This window comes from Kogia breviceps, chromosome 9 (assembly GCF_026419965.1).
Source record: "Kogia breviceps isolate mKogBre1 chromosome 9, mKogBre1 haplotype 1, whole genome shotgun sequence".
Lineage (NCBI taxonomy): Eukaryota > Metazoa > Chordata > Mammalia > Artiodactyla > Physeteridae > Kogia > Kogia breviceps.
Genome location: NC_081318.1, coordinates 69488289 through 69513958, shown reverse-complemented (window position 1 = coordinate 69513958; position 25670 = coordinate 69488289). Strand labels below are relative to the sequence as shown.

The following is a 25670-nucleotide window of genomic DNA, read 5'->3' as shown; positions in this document are numbered from 1 at the left end:
CTGTCTACAAGAGACCCACTTCAGACCTAGGGACACATACAGACTGAAAGTAAGGGGATGGAAAAAGATATTCCATGCAAATGGAAATCAGAAGAAAGCTGGAGTAGCAATTCTCATATCAGACAAAATAGACTTTAAAATAAAGACTATTACAAGAGACAAAGAAGGACACTACATAATGATCAAGGGATCGATCCATGAAGAAGATATAACAATTGTAAATATTTATGCACCCAACATAGGAGCACCTCAATACATAAGGCAAATACTAACAGCCTTAATAGGGGAAATCGACAGCAACACAATTATAATGGGGGACTTTAACACCCCACTTTCACCAATGGACAGATCATCCAAAATGAAAATAAATAAGGAAACACAAGCTTTAAATGATACATTACACAAGATGGACTTAATTGATATTTATAGGACATTCCATCCAAAAACAACAGAATACACATTTTTCTCAAGTGCTCATGGAACATTCTCCAGGATTGATCATATATTGGGTCACAAATCTAGCCTTGGCAAATTTAAGAAAATTGAAATCGTATCAAGTATCTTTTCCGACCACAACGCTATGAGACTAAATATCAATTATAGGAAAAGATCTGTAAAAAATACAAACACATGGAGGCTAAACAATACACTACTTAATAACGAAGTGATCACTGAAGAAATCAAAGAGGAAATCAAAAAATACTTAGAAACAAATGACAATGGAGACACAACGACCCAAAACCTATGGGATACAGCAAAAGCAGTTCTAAGAGGCAAGTTTATAGCAATACAATCATACCTTAAGAAACAGGAAACATCTCGAATAAACAACCTAACTTTGCACTTAAAGCAATTAGAGAAAGAAGAACAAAAAACCCCCAAATTTAGCAGAAGGAAAGAAATCATAAAGATCAGATCAGAAATAAATGAAAAAGAAGTGAAGGAAACAATAGCAAAGATCAATAAAACTAAAAGCTGGTTCTTTGAGAAGATAAATAAAATTGATAAACCATTAGCCAGACTCATCAAGAATAAAAGGGAGAAGACTCAAATCAATAGAATTAGAAATGAAAAAGGAGATATAACAACTGACACTGCAGAAATACAAAAGATTATTAGAGATTACTACAAGCAACTGTATGCCAATAAAATGGACAACCTGGAAGAAATGGACAAATTCTTAGAAATGCACAACCTGCCGAGACTGAACCAGGAAGAAATAGAAAATATGAACAGACCAATCACAAGCACTGAAATTGAAACTGTGATTAAAAATCTTCCAGCAAACAAAAGCCCAGGACCAGATGGCTTCACAGGCGAATTCTATCAAACATTTAGAGAAGAGCTAACACCTATCCTTCTCAAACTCTTCCAACAGATAGCAGAGGGAGGAACACTCCCAAACTCATTCTATGAGGCCAACATCACCCTGATACCAAAACCAGACAAAGACGTCACAAAGAAAGAAAACTACAGGCCAATATCACTGATGAACATAGATGCAAAAATCCTCAACAAAATATTAGCAAACAGAATCCAACAGCACATTAAAAGGATCATACACCATGATCAAGTGGGGTTTATCCCAGGAATGCAAGGATTCTTCAATATACGCAAATCAATCAATGTGATACACCATATCAACAAACTGAAGGAGAAAAACCATATGATCATCTCAATAGATGCAGAGAAAGCTTTTGACAAAATTCAACACTCATTTATGATAAAAACCTTGCAGAAAGTGGGCATAGAGGGAACTTTCCTCAACATAATAAAGGCCATATATGACAAACCCACAGCTAGCATCGTTCTCAATGGTGAAAAACTGAAACCATTTCCACTAAGATCAGGAACAAGACAAGGTTGCCCACTCTCACCACTCTTATTCAACATAGTTTTGGAAGTTCTAGCCACAGCAATCAGAGAAGAAAAAGAAATAAAAGGAATCCAAATAGGAAAAGAAGAAGTAAAGCTGTCACTGTTTGCAGATGACATGATACTATACATAGAGAATCCTAAGGATGCTACCAGAAAACTACTAGAGCTAATCAATGAATTTGGTAAAGTTGCAGGATACAAAATTAATGCACAGAAATCTCTGGCATTCTTATACACTAATGATGAAAAATCTGAGAGTGAAATTAAGAAAACGCTCCCATTTACCATTGCAACAAAAAGAATAAAATATCTAGGAATAAACCTACCTAAGGAGACAAAAGACTTGTATGCAGAAAACTATAAGACACTGATGAAAGAAATTAAAGATGATACAAATAGGTGGAGAAATATACCATGTTCTTGGATTGGAAGAATCAACATTGTGAAAATGACTATACTACCCAAAGCAATCTACCGATTCAATGCAATCCCTATCAAATTACCACTGGCATTTTTTACAGAACTAGAACAAAAAATTTCACAATTTGTATGGAAACACAAAAGACCCCGAATAGCCAAAGCAATCTTGAGAACGAGAAATGGAGCTGGAGGAATTAGGCTCCCTGACTTCAGACTCTACTACAAGGCTACAGTAATCAAGACAATATGGTACTGGCACAAAAACAGAAATATAGATCAATGGAACAGGATAGAGAGCCCAGAGATAAACCCACACACATATGGTCACCTTATCTTTGATAAAGGAGGGAAGGATATACAGTGGAGAAAAGACAGCCTCTTCAATAAGTGGTGCTGGGAAAACTGGACAGCTACATGTAAAAGTATGAAATTAGAACAATCCCTAACACCACACACAAAAATAAACTCAAAATGGGTTAAAGACCTAAATGTAAGGCCAGACACTATCAAACTCTTAGAGGAAAACATAGGCAGAACACTATACGACATAAATCACAGCAAGATCCTTTTTGACCCATCTCCTAGAGAAATGGAAATAAAAACACAAATAAACAAATGGGACCTAATGAAACTTAAAAGCTTTTGCACAGCAAAGGATACCATAAACAAGACCAAAAGACAACCCTCAGAATGGGAGAAAATATTTGCAAATGAAGCAACTGACAAAGGATTAATTTCCAAAATTTATAAGCAACTCATGCAGCTCAATAACAAAAAAACAAACAACCCAATCCAAAAATGGGCAGAAGAACTAAATAGACATTTCTCCAAAGAAGATATACAGATTGCTAACAAACACATGAAAGAATGCTCAACCTCATTAATCATTAGAGAAATGCAAATCAAAACTACAATGAGATATCATCTCACACCGGTCAGATTGGCCATCATCAAAAACTCTAGAAACAATAAATGCTGGAGAGGGTGTGGAGAAAAGGGAACCCTCTTGCACTGCTGGTGGGAATGTAAATTGATACAGCCGCTATGGAGAACAGTATGGAGGTTCCTTAAAAAACTACAAATAGAACTACCATACGACCCAGCAATCCCACTACTGGGAATATACCCTGAGAAAACTATAATTCAGAAAGACTCATGTACCAAAATGTTCATTGCAGCTCTATTTACAATAGCCAGGACATGGAAGCAACCTAAGTGTCCATCAACAGATGAATGGATAAAGAAGATGTGGCACATATATACAATGGAATATTACTCAGCCATAAAAAGAAATGAAACTGAGTTATTTATAATGAGGTGGATGGACCTGGAGTCTGTCATACAGAGTGAAGTAAGTCAGAAGGAGAAAAACAAATACCGTATGCTAACACATATATATGGACTCTAAGGGAAAAAAATGTCATGAAGAGGTTAGTGGTAGGACGGGAATAAAACACAGACTCACTCGAGCATGGACTTGAGGATATGGGGAGGGGGAGGGGTGGGCTGTGACGAAGTGGGGGAGTGGCAGGGACATATATACACTATCAAATGTAAATTAGATAGCTGGTGGGAAGCTGCTGCATAGCACAGGGAGATCACCTCTGTGCTGTGTGACCGCCTGGGGGGGTGGGATAGGGAGGGTGGGAGAGAGGGTGATGCAAGAGGGAGGAGATGTGGGAGCATGTGTGTATGTATAACTGATTTAGTTTGTTGTAGAGGGAAAACTAACACACTATTGTAAAACAATTATACTCCAATAAAGATGTTAAAAAAAAAAAAATAAAGCAAGATTGATAGTTGAAAAAAAAAAAAAAAAAAAAAAAAAAAAAAAAAAAAAACTTCATTCACTTGGGTTAAGATTTTTGTCAGCCAGTAAAATGAATACTAAAAGAGAATTTTATCACATTAGTAGAAGTTTATACCTCATTATGACTGAATTTATTGGGACCTTAATTTAAAAAGATTTCACTGAGGAGAGAGCAGAGGAAGAAAAGTGCAGAAGACATGGGACTTAAGGTAAATATGGGAAACATCATTGACTCCTGCTTCAACAGCGCCTGCAGGGTCCTTACTTTGAGGTTGTCCAGATCTTCGCCAAACTGCATTTAAGACATGGAAATTGTAGGACACCAAGAGACAGAGACTGGGTTAAGTGTTTTATTCTCCCTTTGTTGTTTATTAAATATTGGGTCAAAAATGTTACCCATCCTTCTTGAACTGTGCAGGACACTACCTGCCCAAGTGGTCATGAGTCTTTTCGGTGATGCAGCTCACTCAGCGAAGGGGCAGACGTAGGGTGTGGAGGAGGAGCTGTCACAGCAAAGACAGCACAGCCTCTGCAGATAGTTGGCCCTTTGACTGCTGTGGGCTGGAGTATTCTGATCTCCTTTATTACTTAGGACAGAAATTGTGAGCCCAGGCCAGTTATATACACATATATGTCTCTATTAAACACGTATAGAGCACACTCTGTGTGCAAGGCACTTTTCTAAACACTTTAAAAATACTAATGTTAATTAACATTACATACACCAACTTGTTGTAGCAACATCCTTTCACAATTATATTTAACCTTGGGACACTGAGGGACTAATTTTTTTTAACTTTTTTTTTTTTTGCAGTATACGGGCCTCTCACTGTTGTGGTCTCTCCCGTTGAGGAGCACAGGCTCCAGACGCACAGGCTCAGTGGCCACGGCTCACAGGCCCAGCCACTCCGCCGCATGTGGGATCCTCCTGGACCGGGGCATGAACCCGTGTCCCCTGCATTGGCAGGCGGACTCTCAACCACTGCGCCACCAGGGAAGACCCTAATTTTTTTTAATGTTTATGAAAACATACTTTTATCATGCAAACAAACAACATTTCTAAACCAAAGAAACCCTTCTCACCAACTTTTTATTTTTATTTATTTTTATTTTTTTCACCAACTTTTTATATTGGAAAATTCCAAACCTCAGAAAAATTGAAGGAATAGTACAATGCATGCCTCCATAATTTTTAATATTTTGCTACATTTATGCTCATTCTCTTATCTATATATACAATATAGCTATTTGTGGGTTGATAATTTTCTTGGTGAATCATCTGAAAATAAGTTGCAGACTCTGTTTCGTAAATACTTCAGCACACGCATCCCTCAAATAAGGATGCTGTCCTGCATAACCCCCATACCATTATCACACTTAAGAAAATTAAAATTGAATTCAATGATATCATCTAATACACTACTATTCATATTCAGATTGTTCCTGTTGCTCCTACATTTCTTTTATAGATTTTTTTCTTTGTTTAAACCCAGAATCCCATCAACATTCATGCATTGCACTTTCAGTTAGTATAACCCCTTAGTCTTCTTTTTTTCTTTTTTTTTTTTTTTTTTGAGGTACGCGGGCCTCTCACTGTTGTGGAGCACAGGCTCCGGACGCACAGGCTCAGCGGCCATGGCTCACGGGCCCAGCCGCTCCACGGCATGTGGGATCTTCCCGGAACGGGGCACGAACCCGTGTCCCCTGCATCGGCAGGCGGACTCCCAACCACTGCGCCACCAGGGAAGCCCACCCCTTAGTCTTCTTAAATTTAGAATAGTCACCTTCTCTTCTTTGTTGGCTTTAACATTTACTTTCTGAAGAGTCTAGGACAGTTGTCTGATAGATGTCTCACATTCTTGATTTGTCTGATTGCTTCCTCATGATTAAATTCAAGGTAGATCATTTTTCAATTACAAAGGTGGTAATTACTGCCTCACACCGGGAGGCAAAATGATGCCACTTTGTCCCATTCTTGGTGAAGCTAAGTTCAGTCATTTGGTCAAGGCAGAATCTGCCAGTACTCTCCGTTGTGAAAGTACAAATTTTATCATTGAAAAGTAATATCTGGGGCAAAACTCTGAGTGATTTGACATTGTATATACTGCAAAATGATCACCAGAGGAAATCCAGTTACTGAAACCATGCAAAGTTAGTATAATACCATTGACCGTATTCCTCATGCTGTACATTACATCCCCAAGACTTCTTTTACAACTGGAAGTTTGTACCTCTTGATTCCGTTCACCTATTTCATGCCCCACCCCCAAATCCCTCTCCCCTCTGGTATCTGCCAATCTGCAGAGAACAGATTAGTGGTCCCCAATAACTATTTATTTAATGGCTTTAGCTTTGATTAATAACCTTTACGTGAATCAGTAGGTTTGGTATTATGAAATGGTAATTTTTCTAATGCTCTCATTCTTTTTACATTTATTAGCTGGTATTCTATGAAAAAGGTCTTCCCCTCCCCTTTATTTCTCTCATTCCTTCTCATCTCCACCTTTCTCAGATTTGAAGAGTTTTTTCTAAATCTTTTCTTACTTTTTTTTTTCTCAAATTATCCCAAACAAAAGACTTTTCAAGCAGCCCACCTTGTCCTTTTGACATGTACCGTTAGTCTTCGAGCATTTCCCCGGCACAACAAAATATTCTAGGCTTCTTCAAAGCAACTTGTAATAGATTTACACACATAATGCATTCTCCTCTTTCACTGTAGATGTGTAGCTATTTTCTGGGAGGGGGATTTGGACCCTGACACTTTTAAACTATTGCATTGGCCAACAACGATATTATGTTTGCTTCATTATTTCCTACGAAAAATAAAGCAATCACTACATGGTAGCAGAGAAACTCAAGCCCCACTTAGAGTATCTCTCCAAGAATTCCCAGGAAAGTTATTTTAATACATTAATGCTTAAAAATATCAACTGTGTCAAATAAGTGTCATTAATTTTCTTGTAGTACTAGTACTGGTGTTGAACTTTCTGCTATTAGATAATGTAATAAAGTGGCTCACTGTTGAGGGGAATTGAACTCAAGTCAGAAGGGTTTATTCTTCATATAAACCCATCCTAAATCAATAATGGGCTGTTACATTTTAAGGTGAGGCCAATGGAAGACAATGATAGGAAATTCTACTACTAATGCTGGCAATGACTCATGCTGACAATAATATGTCAACTCTGTTGTTACAGTATATGTGCTGCATTATTTCTCAAGGAAACACTGATAGGATATTTTCCAAGGGCAACAAAGAGTTAGGCAAATAACCCAGTTTACCCACTTTACTGGCATCTGGACTGTGAAACATTTCTTGTACCCAAATGGATTAAATGATGACTTAGTATTCTTAGGATACAAAACGTATTGTCCTGTAATTGAGAAGACCACCAATTACCACTGTCAGAAGATCAATATTTCTATTTTTTTCTAGTGTTTTAAAGCTTTTCTTGTTGTTATCTACTTAGTGATCAAGAGTGTACAGTTTTGTGTTTTGGTTTTTTTTTTGCAGTATGCAGGCCTCTCACTGTTGTGGCCTCTCCCGTTGCGGAGCACAGGCTCCGGATGCACAGGCTCAGCGGCCATGGCTCACGGGCCCAGCCACTCCGCGGCATGTGGGATCTTCCCGGACCAGGGCACGAACCCGTGTCCCCTGCATCGGCAGGCAGACTCTCAACCACTGCGCCACCAGGGAAGCCCTAGTGTACAGTTTTTAAAATCATGAAAGGCTTAGAGATGCAATCTTTTGAAGACAAAAAAAAATTTATTGTTATTATAAAACTAACTGATCTATAGAAAGGTTCAAAGCATGACCTTAAGTTTGTCAGAATTACCTACCATACTTGTTCCATTCTAAGATGTATATTTTTAAAAATCTTATATTTGTCAGCTATATATTCCCTTACTACCAAGAGATTCAGGGCCATTACTGAAATAAATATTATTCTAAATATTATTCACCACACTAATAAACTAAAACATATTAATATAAAACAAAAGAAATATGTTTATTAATAAAGGTTTTCCTCAAATCACTAGAGATAAAGTGATTAACTTCATTGATAAAGTAGGACATCTTCTTTAAAAAGCAGCTAAGTTCCAAATATTACGTACATGTAGAAACATGTTAAGTCTATTTAAAAATAATACATGGAATTCACAGAGATCAAAAAGTATGAAGAAGGAAAAGAAGAGTAGGATTACCGTCATTATGATGAAAATGCTAACTGTGACTACACAGGTGTCACTTGTTGGCTAGTAAAACCTGTGCTGTCAGCAACTAACGGAACACACACTTCCCCTTCCACCTGGGTTCTATCTCAGGCACCGTGATTGCTCTGTAGAAGAACCCACTTTGCTGTCTGCCTCCTTGGGGAGTTGGAGTGGAATCAAAGAAATTGATATAAAGAAGTTATATAAGGGAGAAGTTTCATACTTATCAGTAAAATTAGTATAAAGGTTGTTAGGTAGGGATTATAGTATAATAGGGTTTATTATTACAGTATAGTGGTATAATGAGTCATTATTCGCTAATAGTAGTAGTAACATTAACTGTACTAATGTTGATTGAGTACTTACTGTGTACCAGACCCTCCCCTACCTTCTACGAACTCACCCAATCTTCACAACAACCCTGTGAAGCAGATAGTACTGTTATATGCAGGCAGTAGGTTTGCCAGATAAAACACAGACACACAGTTATATGTGAATTTCAAAGAAACAACAAATGTCCCAATGCAGTGTGGGACATACTTACACTAAAAATAATTATATTCATTTGTTTCTCTGAAATTTACATGTAACTGAATGTTCTATATTTTTATTAGCTAAACCTGACAACCCTAACAGAGAGGCTTATGACCCACCCACGATCGCCCAGCTGGAAGAGATAGAACTGGGATTCAAACTCAGCCTGACTCCATAATCCTTGTTTTTATCCATTTCAGGATCCTGCATCTCCAATAGAGACTGTGGACGCCAACGAGCGTGTGCTACTTGCCTATCCACAGAAGGGGAAAACAATGGAAAAGAACATTTGAATCTATGAAACATAACATGATGCTCTTCTATTTCTCATATAAAGTACACTTACTTTTGAGAAAGAAACAGCTCAAAGACATCAGCATCCTTCTTGTGGCCACTTATCTTTAGCTGATCTTCAACTGCCTGATAACATATAATTAATCTGTCAAGCCACATTCCACTGAGCAAAAATACTGAGACATTTACAGTCAATAACAATAATGTCTACAAGAAGATCAAAAGAAAGGTGAATATGGAGGCAACTACTTTAAATTGATAAATTCTAATGCTACAATTATACATTACTTAATCATTTTTGTGGTTGAATTTCATTATCCTTAATCTTGGGCACAGATGTGTAAACAAATTTTAATCAAGAGAAAAAATGTGTATGTGTACATATACACCAAAACCAAGTATTCGATTCTTTGTGAGGAAGAGTAATTTGGTCTTTAAATATCTATAAATATACCTTCAAACATGAAGGACTGATATTTGGTAGGTTTTCCATATTTGCAGAAGACATTCAGTATCAAGGTTGGAGGTGGAGGGAGTAGACTATAATGTACATTATCATATAGGGGCTTGGCACCCTGTAAATTCTCAATAAATGTCAGATGAATGAATGAGTGAATAAATGTTATTTTCTTTTCTCTGCAAAGAAACAGTGTCTTCATGTTTCAAGAGTTACTAACATACTTGTACAATGGGAATTTTTGGTGGAGAAGTAGCAATTTTTATTCCCATAGGGTTTTTTTGGAAAACACATATCCAACAACAGCTATTTAACTGCTTTGATTTTTCTTCTTCAGGTCCTTTACTAAACTACAAAATAACATTTATAGGCCACATGGCCTAAGATGATATGGAAAAATTAAAGCCCATCTATAATTTGTCAATGAGGGAGTAAAGCTAACAAGACACAACAAAAGTGGAAAGTATAATCACTGCACTTCTGGAATCTGGCAAACATTGTAATTACTAGAGTCAAAACAATCACCAAATTTCAGCTAGGATTTGTTGTGGGTGGTGAGGTAGTAATGTCAGTAAGTGATTTATGAAATTTTGACAATGGTTTTATTATTTAGTAGAGGACATTAGAAGAGTTAGATTTAATGGGATGAACAAATATCTAAAGAAGTGAAAAAGACAGATACCCCAGGGATGGAGAGCAGCTGCTAATTTATATCCCAAACTTCGTTTGTGACCCTGTTATAGAACCTGAATCTTGGGGCTTAGAGAATTTATTGGCTCAGGTGTAGGCATTTCCATCAGGGTATTTTTGTGACCATGATAAGTGAGCTGAATCTGGGGCTTAGAAAAACCCATTGGATCAGTCTTAGGCATCCACATCTGGGAATTTTAATTTAACATCCAAACCATCAGCTTCTACTGTACACAGTCCATCTCAATTTCACCGAAGTGTTTGGAACGTTTAAGTCTGGTCAAATTAGAATTAAAATTTTGCAGCTATCTATTAAAATTACAAACTTCGGCTTCCCTGGTGGCACAGCGGTTGAGAGTCCGCCTGCCGATGCAGGGGACACGGGTTCGTGCCCCGGTCCGGGAAGATCCCACATGCCGCGGAGCGGCTGGGCCCGTGAGCCATGGCCGCTGAGCCTGTGCGTCCGGAGCCTGTGCTCCGCAACGGGAGGGGCCACAGCAGTGAGAGGCCCGCGTACCGCAAAAAAAAAAAAAAAAATTAAATAAATAAATAAATAAATAAAATAAAATTACAAACTTGCTTTTAACTTAATCCCACAATTTCACATCTAGCACTCAGAAATACACCAGTACACACACACACACACACACACACACACACGCAAAATGTGAATACCACTGCTCATCTCATACATACATTGTAGTTGTGAAATGTGCTCCATTAATTGGAATACGGGTTAAATTAAAATGTAACTTCTCAATAGAATGCTGTGCAGTAGCTTAAAAATGTAGACAGACGAATATCTAGACCTATAAAGATATCCAAAATATATTTTAAGTAAAAATGTCATTGGCAGTTTTGTTACCAATGATATTTATATGCACACAAAACGCACACACTCCAAGTTATTAACAAATTATCACTTGAGCTCATGAGGGACTGTCACTTTTTAAGCAATCCACTTTTCAATAATGTTTGAATATTTTATGATAAACACATATTAACTTAGTAATCAGAAATTAATACACATTTTAAACATTTTAGCCATGGAATGAGTATTTTAGGATTTAAATCAAATTTTGAAAATAAAAACATGAAAAGGGAAATTGAAACTATCGTCGTAATATGTGAATCACTGATGTAATTCATTATTTATTTACAGCTCTTTATCATGGCATGTTTCCTTCCAACTGAAAACTTCATATGAATCTGGTAACAAGAACGTGTCAAAATGCCAAAGAACTCAAAAATGTGCCAAGAAGTTTCAACTTTCAGTGAATCTGTGGTGGAGCAGTTCCATTTCCCAAACAACAAACAACTTCACTAGCAGCATATTCCTTTCATCTAAAGAAGCACAAGAATTCTTTCCCTGGACTATTTTTTTTGTGTGTGGTAAACTATATATAATATAGAATTTACTGTTATAACTGTACAGTTTTGTGGCATCAAGTGCATTCACATTGTTCTCAGCCATCACCACCATCCATTTTCAGAAGTTTTTCATCTTCCTCAAATTAAACTCTGTACCCATTATACACTAACTCCTCATTTCTTCTCCTGTTGCTGACACCCACCCTTCTACTTTGTCTATAAATTTGACTACCCTAAGTACCTCAAATAAATGGAATCAGGCAGTATTTGTCTTTTTGCGACTGGCTTATTTCCCTTAGCATAATGTCTCCAAGAATCATCTATGTTGTGATGTATGCCAGGATTTCCTTTCTTTTTAAGGCTGAATAATAGTCCATTGTATGTATATACCACATTTTGTTTTTCCATTTAACTATCAGTGGACACTTGGGTTGTTTCCACTTTTTGGCTTTTGTGAATAATGCTGCTATGAACATGGGTATACAAATATCTGAGTCCCTGCTTACACTTCGTGTGAGTATATATTCAGAAGTGGAATTGCTGGGTCACGTGGTAATTGTATATTTATTTTTTTAAGGAATTGCCATACTATTTTTCACAACAGCTGCACACAACGGCACTCTTTAATATGAACATTTTTAAAGTCGTAGGCCCAAACGGATCATTCAGCCATTTATTGAACCACAAACTACTTTCTCTTAGTTCAGGCTATGACTAGTTTAGTCTAAGACTAGCTAGTAAAGGTAGCAATGAATCAGGAAAGGTGCCTACTCTCTATGACTAAACTTAGTAAGAGAGGGAAGTATACACAATGTTGCAAAAGAAGGTTGCAAATATTCAGGGCTAAGAGAAAAGGAAAATATGCTCTGGTGAATTCAGAGGAAGAAGAAAATACTGTCAACCCTGGGAACTTTGAGAGGATTTTGGGGCAGCACTGACAATTGGGCTAGGTCTGAAATGGTGAGGAGAAATTAGACACAGATATCGATGGATGGGCATTTTAGACACAGGGGAGTAAGTACGCAAAGGAGAAAAAGCATGGGAAGAACGTGTGAGGTGTAAGGTTGTACAGCCTTTGGCTGCAGGGAAAGGCACAGGGAAGGCAATTGTGAGGAATCAATTCTAAAAGGTGGATTAGGGTCATTTTATTTGTGCTAACTTTGAAATTTAGGCTCAGAAGTGTGCACCTACTGCTCAAACAAAACTTTTATAGGTCCTAAGAATGCTAACTTAAAATCACATATTTTATGTAATCTGAACTTTAAATTTAATTTAATTTTATATGAGATATATATACATATACATGAAATATATATACTAACTGCACGGTAAAATCAGTGTAAGGAATTCCAATAAAGTTCTGATTTTTCCCATGACAACTACATCAATGCTTTTAAGCAATATGCAATATTAAGTTATTTCAGAATCATTTTTCCTCCTTTTTTTGTGCCCTTGTTTTGTCAGCCTGTAAAAGAATGGGCTTAATAACTATTGGGTAATTCATCACTGGACTCAATTCTGGGGCAACAGAGAAGTATTATAGGATTTTTAAACTGGAGAAAAGATGTGACAAAGCTAAATTTCAGAAAGATGACTGTAGCAGCACCATATATGATGGCCTGGGGTGCAGACAGAACTGCGAATAGGAAGCAAGGTTGCCTCTGGAAAATCAAGTCAAGAGCTGATGAGCCTGCCCCAGGACAGCAGCAAGTGAGAATAAGCAGTGAACAGATAGGACATGTGATGTACAAAGAGAACTGATGGGAAGTGGCAAGTAACTAGAGGCAGAGAATAAGGGCAAGGGAAGTCACAGGTGATGATGATTGTGTGATGACATGATGGTGAGACAGGTGACTGGGAGGGAAGATGCTTGCAGTGGAGAGATGCTGTCACTGAGGCACTGGTGGAACATACAGGTCAAGCCATCCACCAGAAAGCTGCAAGTGGGAGAGTGGATCTCACCAGAGATGTCAGGGTGGGTGTGTACAGACTGGCCAATCGGCCAGCACAGAGGAGAGAGTGGGACCCAAGTAAGATCATCATGAAGTGTCTATATTTAGAAAGAGGAGGAGAGAACCAAGCTGGATAAGGAGAAAGATGGGGGATTGTTATAAAGTGAGGAAGAGAAACAAAAAGACAGTGGGGGCTGAGAGGGTGGATTTCAAGACGGTAGAATTTGAATCTGCAGTGTTGCATAGGATGGTAGAGGATACCACTCAGAAAAGGTATTCAATCTGGGGAGCAATTTCAGCAACCTGATGAGGAGGAAATGTTAGCTTTCAAATTAACTGATTGACAAAACAGGAAAATAAAAACAATCCAACACAGAACTTGGGTGTAGACAGTTCTAGCATGGAAAAAATAAAAGCAACTTCCACTGCGGATGCCTTGGAATCTGGATAAAGGAGAAAAATGTTTGAAAATTGGGGGATTATTAAATCCTAGAAGAATCAAGACTGTATTAAAATCTATAGAAGGAAATATCCTTGCTTTGACGATTTACATACTGTAATGATAGATAAATTCCTATACCTACATGCAATACACATGCACCACAAATTAGTTAAGATTTAGTGTGAAGTTTTCAGTTCATTACAGAACTTTCAGCCTTGATTAACCATCATAGCCCTCAGCCTTTCTAGACAAGTGTGAGAACTCAAGAACACCTTGCTAGGTCCTAAGTGGCATAACACAATTTTGACATTTTTTTTCCACTCAAATATTCTTTTAGCCATTATCTTAACTGCCCTCAACTCTGCTTGTATTGTCCCTCAAAGAACTTTTCCTCCCCAGTGTGTCAATCTGCACTTTAGGGAAACATTTCAGTGTTTTATATATATATATATATATATATATATATATATATATATATATATATATCCTTTGGAGAGTCAAGACTCCAAATTTATGGCCTTATTACCTAATCTCTAAACTGCCATAATTATATATTCAGGAGATATTAAGTGGGGGAAAAGTCAGTATACATCAGTTAGTGTGGATCAGGGGCAGGACCCAAACCCCACCCAGGTGATTACAGGCCTCTAGCCCCAGTGGAGGGTTTGGCTGAGGTCCGCCGTTGCTCCATTCCTCCGCCCTGGATCCCAGGGGTGGCTTCCAGCGGACTAGGGAATCTGACAGGCCCCCTCCTCGCCCTCCCCCCGCCCCTGCCCCCGCCCCGAAATGCTCCGTGATCTGGGGAAGCTGGGGAAGGGGGAGATGCTTACTCTACGGCTGATTTCCAGGGCGGTATCTGCAGCCTTCGCTTGGCTTGTCGTGTGTTGGAAGGCACAGGGCAGATGTTCGAGGTCCCCAGTCATCAGGACACAGGGGGACTCAGCAGCACGTATGATCAACCCAGCCTGGCCTGCGGCTGATTGTTCTGACGGTTACCAACAGTTACCAGAACCTTGTTGACTAAAAGCCAATCCAAAGTAGGGAAGATCTGAAGCCAAATCCTGACTTCTGTGACGTTCGCGCGTGTGACCCTGCAACACCCCGCGTCGTACCTCAGATACACTAGGGTTTCCCCTGCCCCTGGTACTGCGTGCCATACATGCCGGAAAGACAGCATATGCCAGAGACCATGAGTGTGTCAGAGGACCCCAACTGCAGTCAGCGAGTAATAATAATTTTATTGAGATCTAAATATCAGAAAATTTAGGTTTCTGAAAACTATATTGGTCTGGAAACCACTGGCCGTCCCGGAGGGTAGGGGTGAAGCAGTGCCTGATAGAGTCCTAGTGGAGCTTAAGGCAAAAGAAAAAAAAAAAAAAATCAATACTGTTGACCCTGTTTTTACTTGAAAATTTGACATTTTGTTTTTCATGTATGTCTTACATTAATTTTGATTTTCTAAAAACATATTGCATTAAGGTTTATTTTGCTAAGTTGAGTCACTATTTGGCCAGTCTCTTCCAATCTTGATGAATTCAGACTATCTTATGATCTTATTTATGAGTTTGGTTCTCCTCTAGCTTGGGAAACTTCGGAGGCAGGATTCTGTCTGTGCCATCACTGTTTTTTTTTGCCAGGACCTAACACACTGCATTTAATAAATGTTGATTCAACTGAATGGGTTGGTTTCTTGGCTCCAAATTTGAACTTGAAATCTAGGAATTAAATGTAATTTTTTGAAATGTATCAAGCTACTTGCATTAAAAAATGCTGGTATCGGAATAGAGTGTTTAAAAAAGTCTCAGTGAAGAAATCAAACACTATTTTTTTTTGAAAAAAAGAAATATTTTATTTTGACATAATTTCAGGATTGCAGAAAAGCTGCAAGAATAATACAAGAATTCCTGAATACCCTTCACCAAGATTCCAAATGTAAATATTTTACTACATTTTTTTTCTTGCTCTCTGTCTCTCATTTAAAAGTAATTTGTGGATATATTGCCTTTTTACACCTGAATTCTTCAGTGTGTTTCTCCCAAAGCAAGGAATTCTCTTTTAAAGACACAGTCCCATTATTGAAATTAGAAATTAATATTGCTATAATACTATCATATAATCTATAGAACTTATTCATATTTCTCTGATTATTTCAGTAGTGTCCTTGGTAGCAAAAAAAAAAAAAAAAAATCCAAGATCATGCATAGCATTTCATCTTGTCTCTCTTTAGTTTCCTTTAATCTGGAGCAGTTTCTGAGTCTGTCTTTATATTTCATGACCTTGACAATTTTTAGGAGTACAAGCCAGTTATTTTGCAGCACGGCTCTCAGTTTGGGTTTGATATCTCCTTGTGACTAGATCCAGGTTATGGACTTTTTGCTGGGATACTGCAGAGGTGATGCTGAGTGCTTTTCAGTGCATCACTTCAGGAGGCAGTTGCTGTCAATTAATCCCATTACTGGTAGTGTTACATTTGATTATTCAATTAAAGTCATACCTGCCAAGTTTCTCCAGCCAAATAGTAAAGTTACTATTTTATCTTTGTAATGTATAGGTTTCTTGTGGGGAGATACTTTGAAACTATGTAATATCCTGTTATTCCTCAAATCAAACACACTATTTTTAGTACTTCTAAAAATTATTTGAGCCTTTTGGGTTAGGTGGGTGGGTAAAAGTGTTCCCAGTAATCATCGAGAGCGTAATCATCTGAAAACTATTGTTTAAATAGCTTTTATCCCAGAAATAAAAATCAGATGAGAAGAATGGTCCACTGAGAAAAGGTATAAAATAATTTACTAGCCTCTTGTCTCCCACATTTGCTATTAATATGTGTTACATTTCAGATATCATTCATGAATATTCTACATGGAAAAATGGAAATGCATACTACTTGGTCAATTTTGTACATTACACAAATGCCAGTTTTACAACCATATGCAAAATACTTTCAGAGAGCATCTTACAGAAGTAAACTACTAACAAGTTAATTTCTATTAGAATCACATTTAAAGATTACATTGTTGATTAATTTTTAAAATCTTTTTACCTTATACCGATTAAGAAGAGGAAGATAAATTTTCAAAAGAACAGCTCTGTTCTTAGGAAAGGAACTCAGAAACTCATTTATTATAAGGTCTTCATGTGTTCCCTCTTCAAGAAAAATTTACAATTTAACTGATCACAAGGACTAAAATAATGGAAATTTAAAATGGAATGTGAAAGCTGGGGGTTAGTTAAGGCACTTCTTGGATAAAAGATTCTCCCTAGATGTCCTCACATTGCTGATCTACAAAAGAAGTATCCCTAGCTGAGTGAGTAGAGAGAACTTTTACCTCCATTTGGTGGGATTATAGCTGAGGAATCCAGCCTGAAATTTTAAAAATTTGTGTAAAATGTACATTCTCCTTTATAATCAATCTTGTTTTAATATAAAAATAAAGTGGCTCCCCCTAAGCCCTCTCAAATCTTTGAGTAATATTTACATTGAAGCAAGACACCCTGTGCTTACCCTGTGGCTTTACCTCCCTGGCATGCTGCCATTGCCTGCAGGCGTATGCATAACCCAGTTTGAAAGCTCTATCATACCACGCATGTGGATTTGGATAAGAAAAAAGAGCCTTGCCTCCAAGTCAGGGCATGTGGGATTTAGCCTCAGCTCTGATGTAAACTACTTGTTGGCCACCTTCAAGGCACTTAATGGCTCTGAGCCTCAGTGTCTTCAACAGTAAAATGAAGGAGTTGGAAGTTTAGTTCAAAAAATCCATTATTTAATTACACTCTCCCAGACAGGTAGTATGTATTGTTCACAGAGTAAAAGATTCTTATGGAGTTGTTGACATGTAATTGTTTTTCAAGAACAATTTTCTAGTAAAAAAAAAAAAAAAAAAAAGTGTAAGAAAAAATTACGCATGTAATGGCTATCATTAAAGCTAAATAATCTTTTTAAATTCTCTTCTTAATATTGTCTTGAATGATTCCAGTCTGGATGTTATTTTTCTAAGTGAGTAAAAAATATTTATGAAATAAAATAATCATTATACCCATTTCTACTGTGTAGAATGAGCATAGAGTAATATATCAGTTACAATCAAATCACATTCTTATATGTATAAAAAGATATATCTTTTTATGATATATAATGACCAGAGCACCAACATTTTCACTGTTATACCTTTAGGTAAAATAACATAACATTTTAATTGACAGCTACAGTATTTTGTTTGTTTCCAAATTTTCCAAAATGAAAATTACAATAGAATGTTGGGAATTCTTGGAATTCTACATGAGTCTTTCATGTTACTGCACATCTTATGAGAACAGGCACTGACTGCCTCTGTTCAGGACCACATTGTAAAGCACTGTAAAGGATATTTGCACAGTGAACAGCCTTGAAAGATAAAGACAGTGTCTACCTCCAGCGCAAAGGGTGGGTGTTTTGTCTTTTTCTGTGCAGCATCATAAAGATCATGTCTCCCTCCTTTATAATAACGATAAGGTCAGACGGGCTTACTACCCAATATAAAAGATTTGGGTTCCCTAAGCTCAGAGTTCCTCTCCTATAACACAAGCCACTGTATGTGACCACATCACCTGGACTAGGAATTGTGGCTAAGGGAATTGGTGCAAATATCCAAACTCTGGCTATGCTGTTACTGTGAGTAATAAACTGTCCTTAGTCTCTGACCCAAAATTCTCATATTTTCTGCTAGCATCTGTCACACTGTGGCTGGCTAACTTTTTCTTCTGCTTGTGCAGATTTTCATTTTTGTTCTTGTTTTTTTTTTTTAATGGAATGCATCCATGCAATGTGTTTTTCAGCTTTTATATTTCTCCTTACCATCTCATGAACCTCCATCTTTTAAAGTCAGCTACTGAATTAAATTGTTGCATCATGTTCCACTGAAATGCATTTTATGGTTTATTTACTCATTACTCTATTGATGGACATTTACATTGTCCATTTTTTTGCTATGATAAACAATGCTGTATTAAATGCTTTTGTTCTCTTGGGTTAGTATTCCATTAGCTGAAATCCCTTGATGATATTAATGAATCATACATGAGTGTCCTTTTCTTTGTAGGATGATATCAATCTTGTTGAAATTTGCCAATATAATTAGAGAAAAATTTTATCTCAATGTTTTCATTTGTATTTATTTAGTGAAGTTGTGTCTTTTTAAATGTTTATTGGTCATTTTTATTTTTTCTGTGAATTGTTGTTTCATATTAATTGCTTAATTTTTACCATGCCAATGCCAGTGACTGAAGCTTTACAAGCTAGATCTGTAAAGAATTTTCCAGATATTTCTTGAAGTCAACAGTGAGTTGCCTCAAGTCATCTTGTAGCATCTGCAAAGCTGTCTTGCTTTGCTCTCTTCTCCCTGGCTAATTCCTGTTGCCCTTTAGATTGCTTAACTAAACTTCATCTATCTCCAAAAGTACCCCTTCACTGATCTCCAGGGTCCATGCCCAGGATGCTATCCTCCGGTGCTTTAAGTGTTGCATTTTTTGAGTTATCAGAATGGTTGTGGGTTCTGAGCTAATGGGGGAAGTATCAGTCTCTCCTCAACCCTATGGCATGCTTAGTTATTGGGGTTTTGAAGGAATATTGCCCATATGTAATATTTCTTAAACTCTCAGGAAAGCAGCCATTTCCACTTCATCCTTACATACCTGTTTTCTCTCAAAATTCACACATGATCCTCTAAATACTTTCCTGTATAGGAACAGGAAGTGGTTCAGGTTTGGAAACATACTGTACTTTCTGGGCAAGCTAGGAACCTCTAGACAGAACCCAAGCTTAACCAAATAATATAATTTTCAATTCCAAACCTGAGTTTGCTTCAGTGTGATTTCACATCTTCTCCCAAGAACCCCATGTCTAAGCTCTGTCTATCTCACCAAATAGCTATCCTTTGACTATCCCTTGCACCTAGGGAATCGCATGTCCATCAGGGTCCTAGGTATAGAGTGTGAAAAAGATGAGGGGGCAAGAACTCCAGGTGGGTTCATCCACTTTTCCCACAGTGGAGTGGGTGGGAGTGGTGGGGAAAAAGTCCAGTGGAAGAACTGAGCAGGGCCCTCTAAGTTATGAAGCCTAAGTCAGAAGCCCCCTCGCCTGAAATTAGAGGTGGTACTGGGTGGAAAAGTCATACAAGTCACAAATATTAATTTCCATTATAGGACTTCATTGTGTGATCTGAAATTACTAACCCTTCCCTCACTTTGCTCAGTTTAGGTTTGATGAGTTATTGATAGTTTGTCTTGAGCTAGCAATAAGTCTTGTTAGTGCTGTTAAGAATGCTGAATTTTTTCACACATATGATGTAATAATCAGGCATTTCAAGCATAAATTCTCTCTATATACAAATGTGTGGGTATGTATATGTTTGTATATATATGTGTATATATGTGTGCATACACACATAAATACATGTGTGTTCATGCATGTATGTATATATTCATATACATGTACACACATGCACACACACACACATATAGCAGGCAAACTCTACAATGCCCCCAGTGATCCCCACTGGTTTTCACATCCTGTATTATTAATCCTCTCTCCTTGCAAGTGGGCTGGACTTTGGTCTCACTTCTAATGAATGGAATACAGCAGAAGGATGGGCTATCAATCACTTCTGAGAGCAGCTTACAAAAAGACTGTGGCTTCTGTCTGGGGCACCCTCTCTTGTCTTCTGGCCCACTCTAAGGTAAACCAGCTGCTGTGTTGTGAGATGACCTATGGGGAGGCCCTTATGGAAAGGTACTAATGTCTCTGGCCAACAGCCAGAGAGGGCCTGAAGCCTGCAATGGTCATGTGAGCCAGCTTGGAAGTAGGTCCCCCTCAAAGGAACCTTGAGATGGCCACAGCCCTGCAGCCTCGTGGGAGACTCAGCCAGAGTCACCTAGTTGAGGCACACCCAGATTCCTGACACTCAGAAATGGAGATAATGTGTTTTTTTTGTTTTAATACGAAAAAGGTTTTATTGACACACATATATATGTACATAAAGCTGGGAAAGAGAAGGGCTCATTGAGGCAAATGCATAGGGGGAGAGGAAGCATCTGAAAACAGCAGTGGGCATCCTGACATTTCCAAGTCCAGGGAAAACTGGCTGGGAGCTTGGGTCGGCCAAGTTAACAGTCAAGCCAGGGATGGCACAGTGGATGATACAGCCAGCTCTCTTCCACTCTCCTAGCTGGAAATTCTCAAGTCTGGTGTAGTTCTGAAGTGGGCTCATACGCTCCTCCGGCTTGCTGTAGGAAGAGAGGAGGTAAGTTTCACTTAAAGGGGCTGAGCCACTTTCCAGTGAGGCAAAGTCCATTGCAAAGTTAATGCAAAGTTCACAGTTTGCAGAATAAGATCTGCTCTTCATTTGTTGAGTTTCTTCATAGAAGAAAGGAATTAGCTGATGGCTCCTATGAAGTCCTGGGCAGGTTATGAAGCTGCCAGACTCAGATGAGCACAGGCACAGCTGCCCTGACCAGGAGCCTCCAAACACAATGCTGCCTCCTCTAAATCAGAGGGGTGTCCTGACTTGGGGGCACCAGTGTTCTTACTGAGAGTAGAGGTTCCTCTCTAAATATGGATGGTGCTATGTCCCCATGGCACTACCTGGGTTTTGGTCAGATGCTTTGTATGAATGCAGCACTCGAAGTGTATCCAGTCACAGCAGGTGTGGTGCTGTCCCACATCGCCCCCCCGTTCTCTGTTTGTTCTTTTAATATTGAGCTGCATGAGCTGTTTATATATTTTGGAGATTAATCCTTTGTCCATTGATTCGTTTGCAAATATTTTCTCCCATTCTGAGGGTTGTCTTTTCGTCTTGTAGTTTCCTTTGCTTTGCAAAGGCTTTTAAGTTTCATTAGGTCCCATTTGTTTATTTTTGTTTCTATTTCCATTACTCTAGGAGGTGGATCAAAAAAGATCTTGCTGTGATTTATGTCAAAGAATGTTCTTCCTATGTTTTCCTCTAAAAGTTTTATAGTGTCCGGTTTTAAATTTAGGTCTCTAATCCATTTTGAGTTTATTTTTGTGTACAGTGTTAGGGAGTGTTCTAATTTCATTCTTTTCCATGTAGCTGTGCAGGTTTCCCAGCACCACTTATTGAAAAGACTGTCTTTTCTCCATTGTATATCCTTGACTCCTTTGTCATAGATTAGTTGACCATAACTACGTGGGTTTATCTCTGGGCTTTCTATTCTGTTCCATTGATCTATATTTCTGTTTTTGTGCCAGTACCATATTGTCTAGATTACTGTAGCTTTGTAGTATAGTCTGAAGTCAGGGAGTCTGATTCCTCAAGCTCCATTTTTTTCCCTCAAGACTGCTTTGGCTATACGGGGTCTTTTGTGTCTCCATACAAATTTTAACGTTTTTTGTACTAGTTCTATAAAAACTGCCACGGTAATTTGATAGGATTGCATTTAATCTGTAGATTGCTTTGGGTAGTATAGTCATTTTCACAATATTGATTCTTCTAATCCCAGAACATGGTATATCTCTCCATCTGTTTATATCATCTTTGATTTCTTTCATCAATGTCTTAGAGTTTTCTGCATACTCATCTTTTGTCTCCTTAGGTAGGTTTATTCCTAGGTATTTTATTCTTTTTGTTGTAATGGTAAATGGGATTGTTTCCTTAATTTCTCTTTCTGATCTTTCATTGTCAGTGTATAGGAATGCCAGAGATTTCTGTGCATTAATTTTGTATCCCGCAACTTTACTAAATTCATTGATTAGCTCTAGTAGTTTTCTGGTGGCATCTTTAGGATTCTCTACGTATAGTATCATGTCATCTGCAAACAGTGACAGTTTTACTTCTTCTTCTCTAATTTGTATTACTTTTATTTCTTTTTCTTCTCTGATTGCTGTGGCTAGGACTTCCAAAACTATGTTTAATAATAGTGGCGAGAGGAGCTTCAAGATGGCGGAAGAGTAAGACGTGGAGATCTCCTTCCTCCTCACAGAGACATCAGAAATACATCTACCCATGGAACTTCTCCTATAGAACACCCACCGAACGCTGGTAGACCTCAGACCTCCCAAAAGGCAAGAAACTCCCCATGTACCTGGGTAGGGCAAAAGAAAAAAGAAAAAACAGAGACAAAGAATAGGGACGAGACCTGCACCAGTGGGAGGGAGTCGTGAAGGAGGAAAGGTTCCCACACACTAGAAGCCCCTTCGCGGGCAGAGACTGTTGGTGGCTGGGTGGAAGCTTCGGAGCCGCGGAGGAGAGCACAGCCACAGGGTGCTGAGGGCAAAGCGGAGAGATTCCCGCACAGAGGATCAGTGTCGACCAGCACTCACCAGCCCGAGAGGCTTGTCTGCTCACCCGCCGGGGCGGGCGGAGGCCGGGAGCTGAGGCTCAGGCATCAGTCGGATCCCAGAGAGAGGACTGTGGTTGGCGGCGTGAACACAGCCTGAAGGGGGCTAGTGCGCCACAGCTAACCGGGAGGGAGTCCGGTTGAAGTCTGGAGCTGCCGAAGAGGCAAGAGACCTTTTCTTTCCTCTTTGCTTCCTGGGGCACGAGGAGAGGGGATTAAGCGCGCAGCTTGAAGGAGCTCCAGAAATGGGTGTGGAGCTGCCAAAGAGATAAGAGACTTTTAATTGCCTCTTTGCTCCCTCGGGCACGAGGAGAGGGGATTAAGAGCACCGCATAAAGGAGCTCTAGAAATGGGCGCGAGCCCGGCTGTCGGCACGGACAGTAGAGATGGCTGTGGGACGCTAGGGTTGCTGCTGCCGCCACCAAGAGGCCTGTGTGTGAGCACAGGTCACTCTCCACACTGCCCCTTCCGGGAGCCTGTGCAGCCTGCCACTGCCGGGGTCCCGGGATCCAGGGACAGTTTCCCCGGGAGAACGCACGGCGCGGCGCGCCTCAGGCTGGTGCACCGACACACCGGCCTCTGCCGCCACAGACTCACCCCGCATCCGTGTCCCTCCCTCCCCCCGGCCTGTGCCAGAGCCCCCAGATCAGCTGCTCCTTTAACCCCGTCCTATCTGAGCGAAGGGCAGACGCCCTTGGACGACCTACACGCAGAGGCGGGGCCAAGTCCAAAGCTGAACCCCAGGAGCTGTGTGAACAAAGAGGAGAGGGGGAGGTCTCTCCCATCAGCCTCAGAAGCAGCGGATTAAAGCTCCACAATCAATTTGAAGTGCCCTGCATCTGTGGAAAACCTGAATAGACAACGAATCATCCCAAGTTGAGGAGGTGGACTTTGGGAGCAAGATATACTATTATTTTCCCCTTTTTTCTTTTGTGTATGTGTGTGCTGCTGTGTGAGATTTTGTCTGTATAGCTTTGCTTTCACCATTTGTCCTAGGGTTAGACTGACCCGTTTTTCTTTGTTTTTTTTTAATAGAAATTTTTCTTCTTAATAATTATTTTTTATTTTAATAACTATACTTTATCCTACTTTATTTTGTCTTCTCCCTTTCTTTCTTCCTTTCTTCCCTCCTTCCCTCCTTCATTCCTCCCTTCTTTCCTCCCTTCCTTCCTCCCTTCCTTCCTCTCTTCCTTCCTCCCATTCTTCCTCTCCTCCTTCCTTCCTTCCTTGCTTTCTTCCTTCCTTCATTTCTTCCTTCCCTCCCTCCCTCCTTCCTTCCTTTTCCTTCCTTTCTATTTTTTCTCCCTTTTATTTTGAGCCGTGTGGATTAAACGCTCTTGGCGCTCCAGCCAGGCACCAGGGCTGTGTCTCTGAGGTGGAAGAACCAACCTCAGGACACTGGTCCACAAGAGACCTCTCAGCTCCACATGATATCAAATGGCGAAAATCTCCCAGAGATCTTCATCTCAACACCAAGATCCAGCTTCACTCAAGGACCAGCAACGAACAGTGCTGGACACCCTATACCCAACAAAGAGCAAGACAGGTCTACAGCCCCATCCATTAGCAGAGAGGCTGCCTAAAATCATAATAAGGCTACCAACATCCCCAAACACACCACCAGACGTGGACCTGCCCACCAAAAAGACAAGATCCAGCCTCATCCACCAGAACAGAGGCACTAGTCCCCCCAACCAGGAAACCTACCCACTGAACCAACCTTAGCCACTGGGGACAGCCACCAAAAACAACGGGAACTACGAACCTGCAGCCTGCAAAAAGGAGACCCCAAACACAGTAAGATAAGCAAAATGAGAAGACAGAAAAACACACAGCAGATGAAGGAGCAAGATAAAACCAAACCAGACCTAACAAATGAAGAGGAAATAGGCAGTCTACCTGAAAAAGAATTCAGAATGATAGTAAAGATGATTCAAAATCTTGGAAATAGAATAGACAAATTGCAAGAAACATTTAACAAGGACCTAGAAGAAATAAAGAGGAAGCAAGCAACAATGAGCAACACAATAAATAAAATGAAAAATACTCTAGATGGGATCAGTAGCAGAATAACTGAGGCAGAAGGACGGATAAGTGACCTGGAAGATAAAATAGTGGAAATAACTTCTGCAGAGCAGAAGAAAGAAAAAAGAATGAAAAGAACTGAGGACAGTCTCAGAGACCTCTGGGACAACATTAAACGCACCAACATTCGAATTATAGGGGTCCCAGAAGAAGAAGAGAAAAAGAAAGGGACTGAGAAAATATTTGAAGAGA

At 39.2% G+C, this 25670-nt stretch overlaps 1 protein-coding gene across 1 annotated transcript in view; it reads right to left on the bottom strand.

The window, feature by feature from the left end:
* Positions 1–14986, bottom strand: part of LRRC72 (leucine rich repeat containing 72) — a 49472-nt gene extending 34486 nt beyond the window's left edge. The window contains exons 1-2 of the mRNA XM_059074981.2: positions 14894–14986; positions 9204–9277 (exon numbers count right to left, since the gene is read on the bottom strand). Of these exons, the coding sequence (XP_058930964.1) occupies positions 9204–9277; positions 14894–14986 (167 nt within the window). The remainder of the gene's footprint in view (positions 1–9203; positions 9278–14893) is intronic.
* Positions 14987–25670: the final 10684 nt, after the last annotated feature.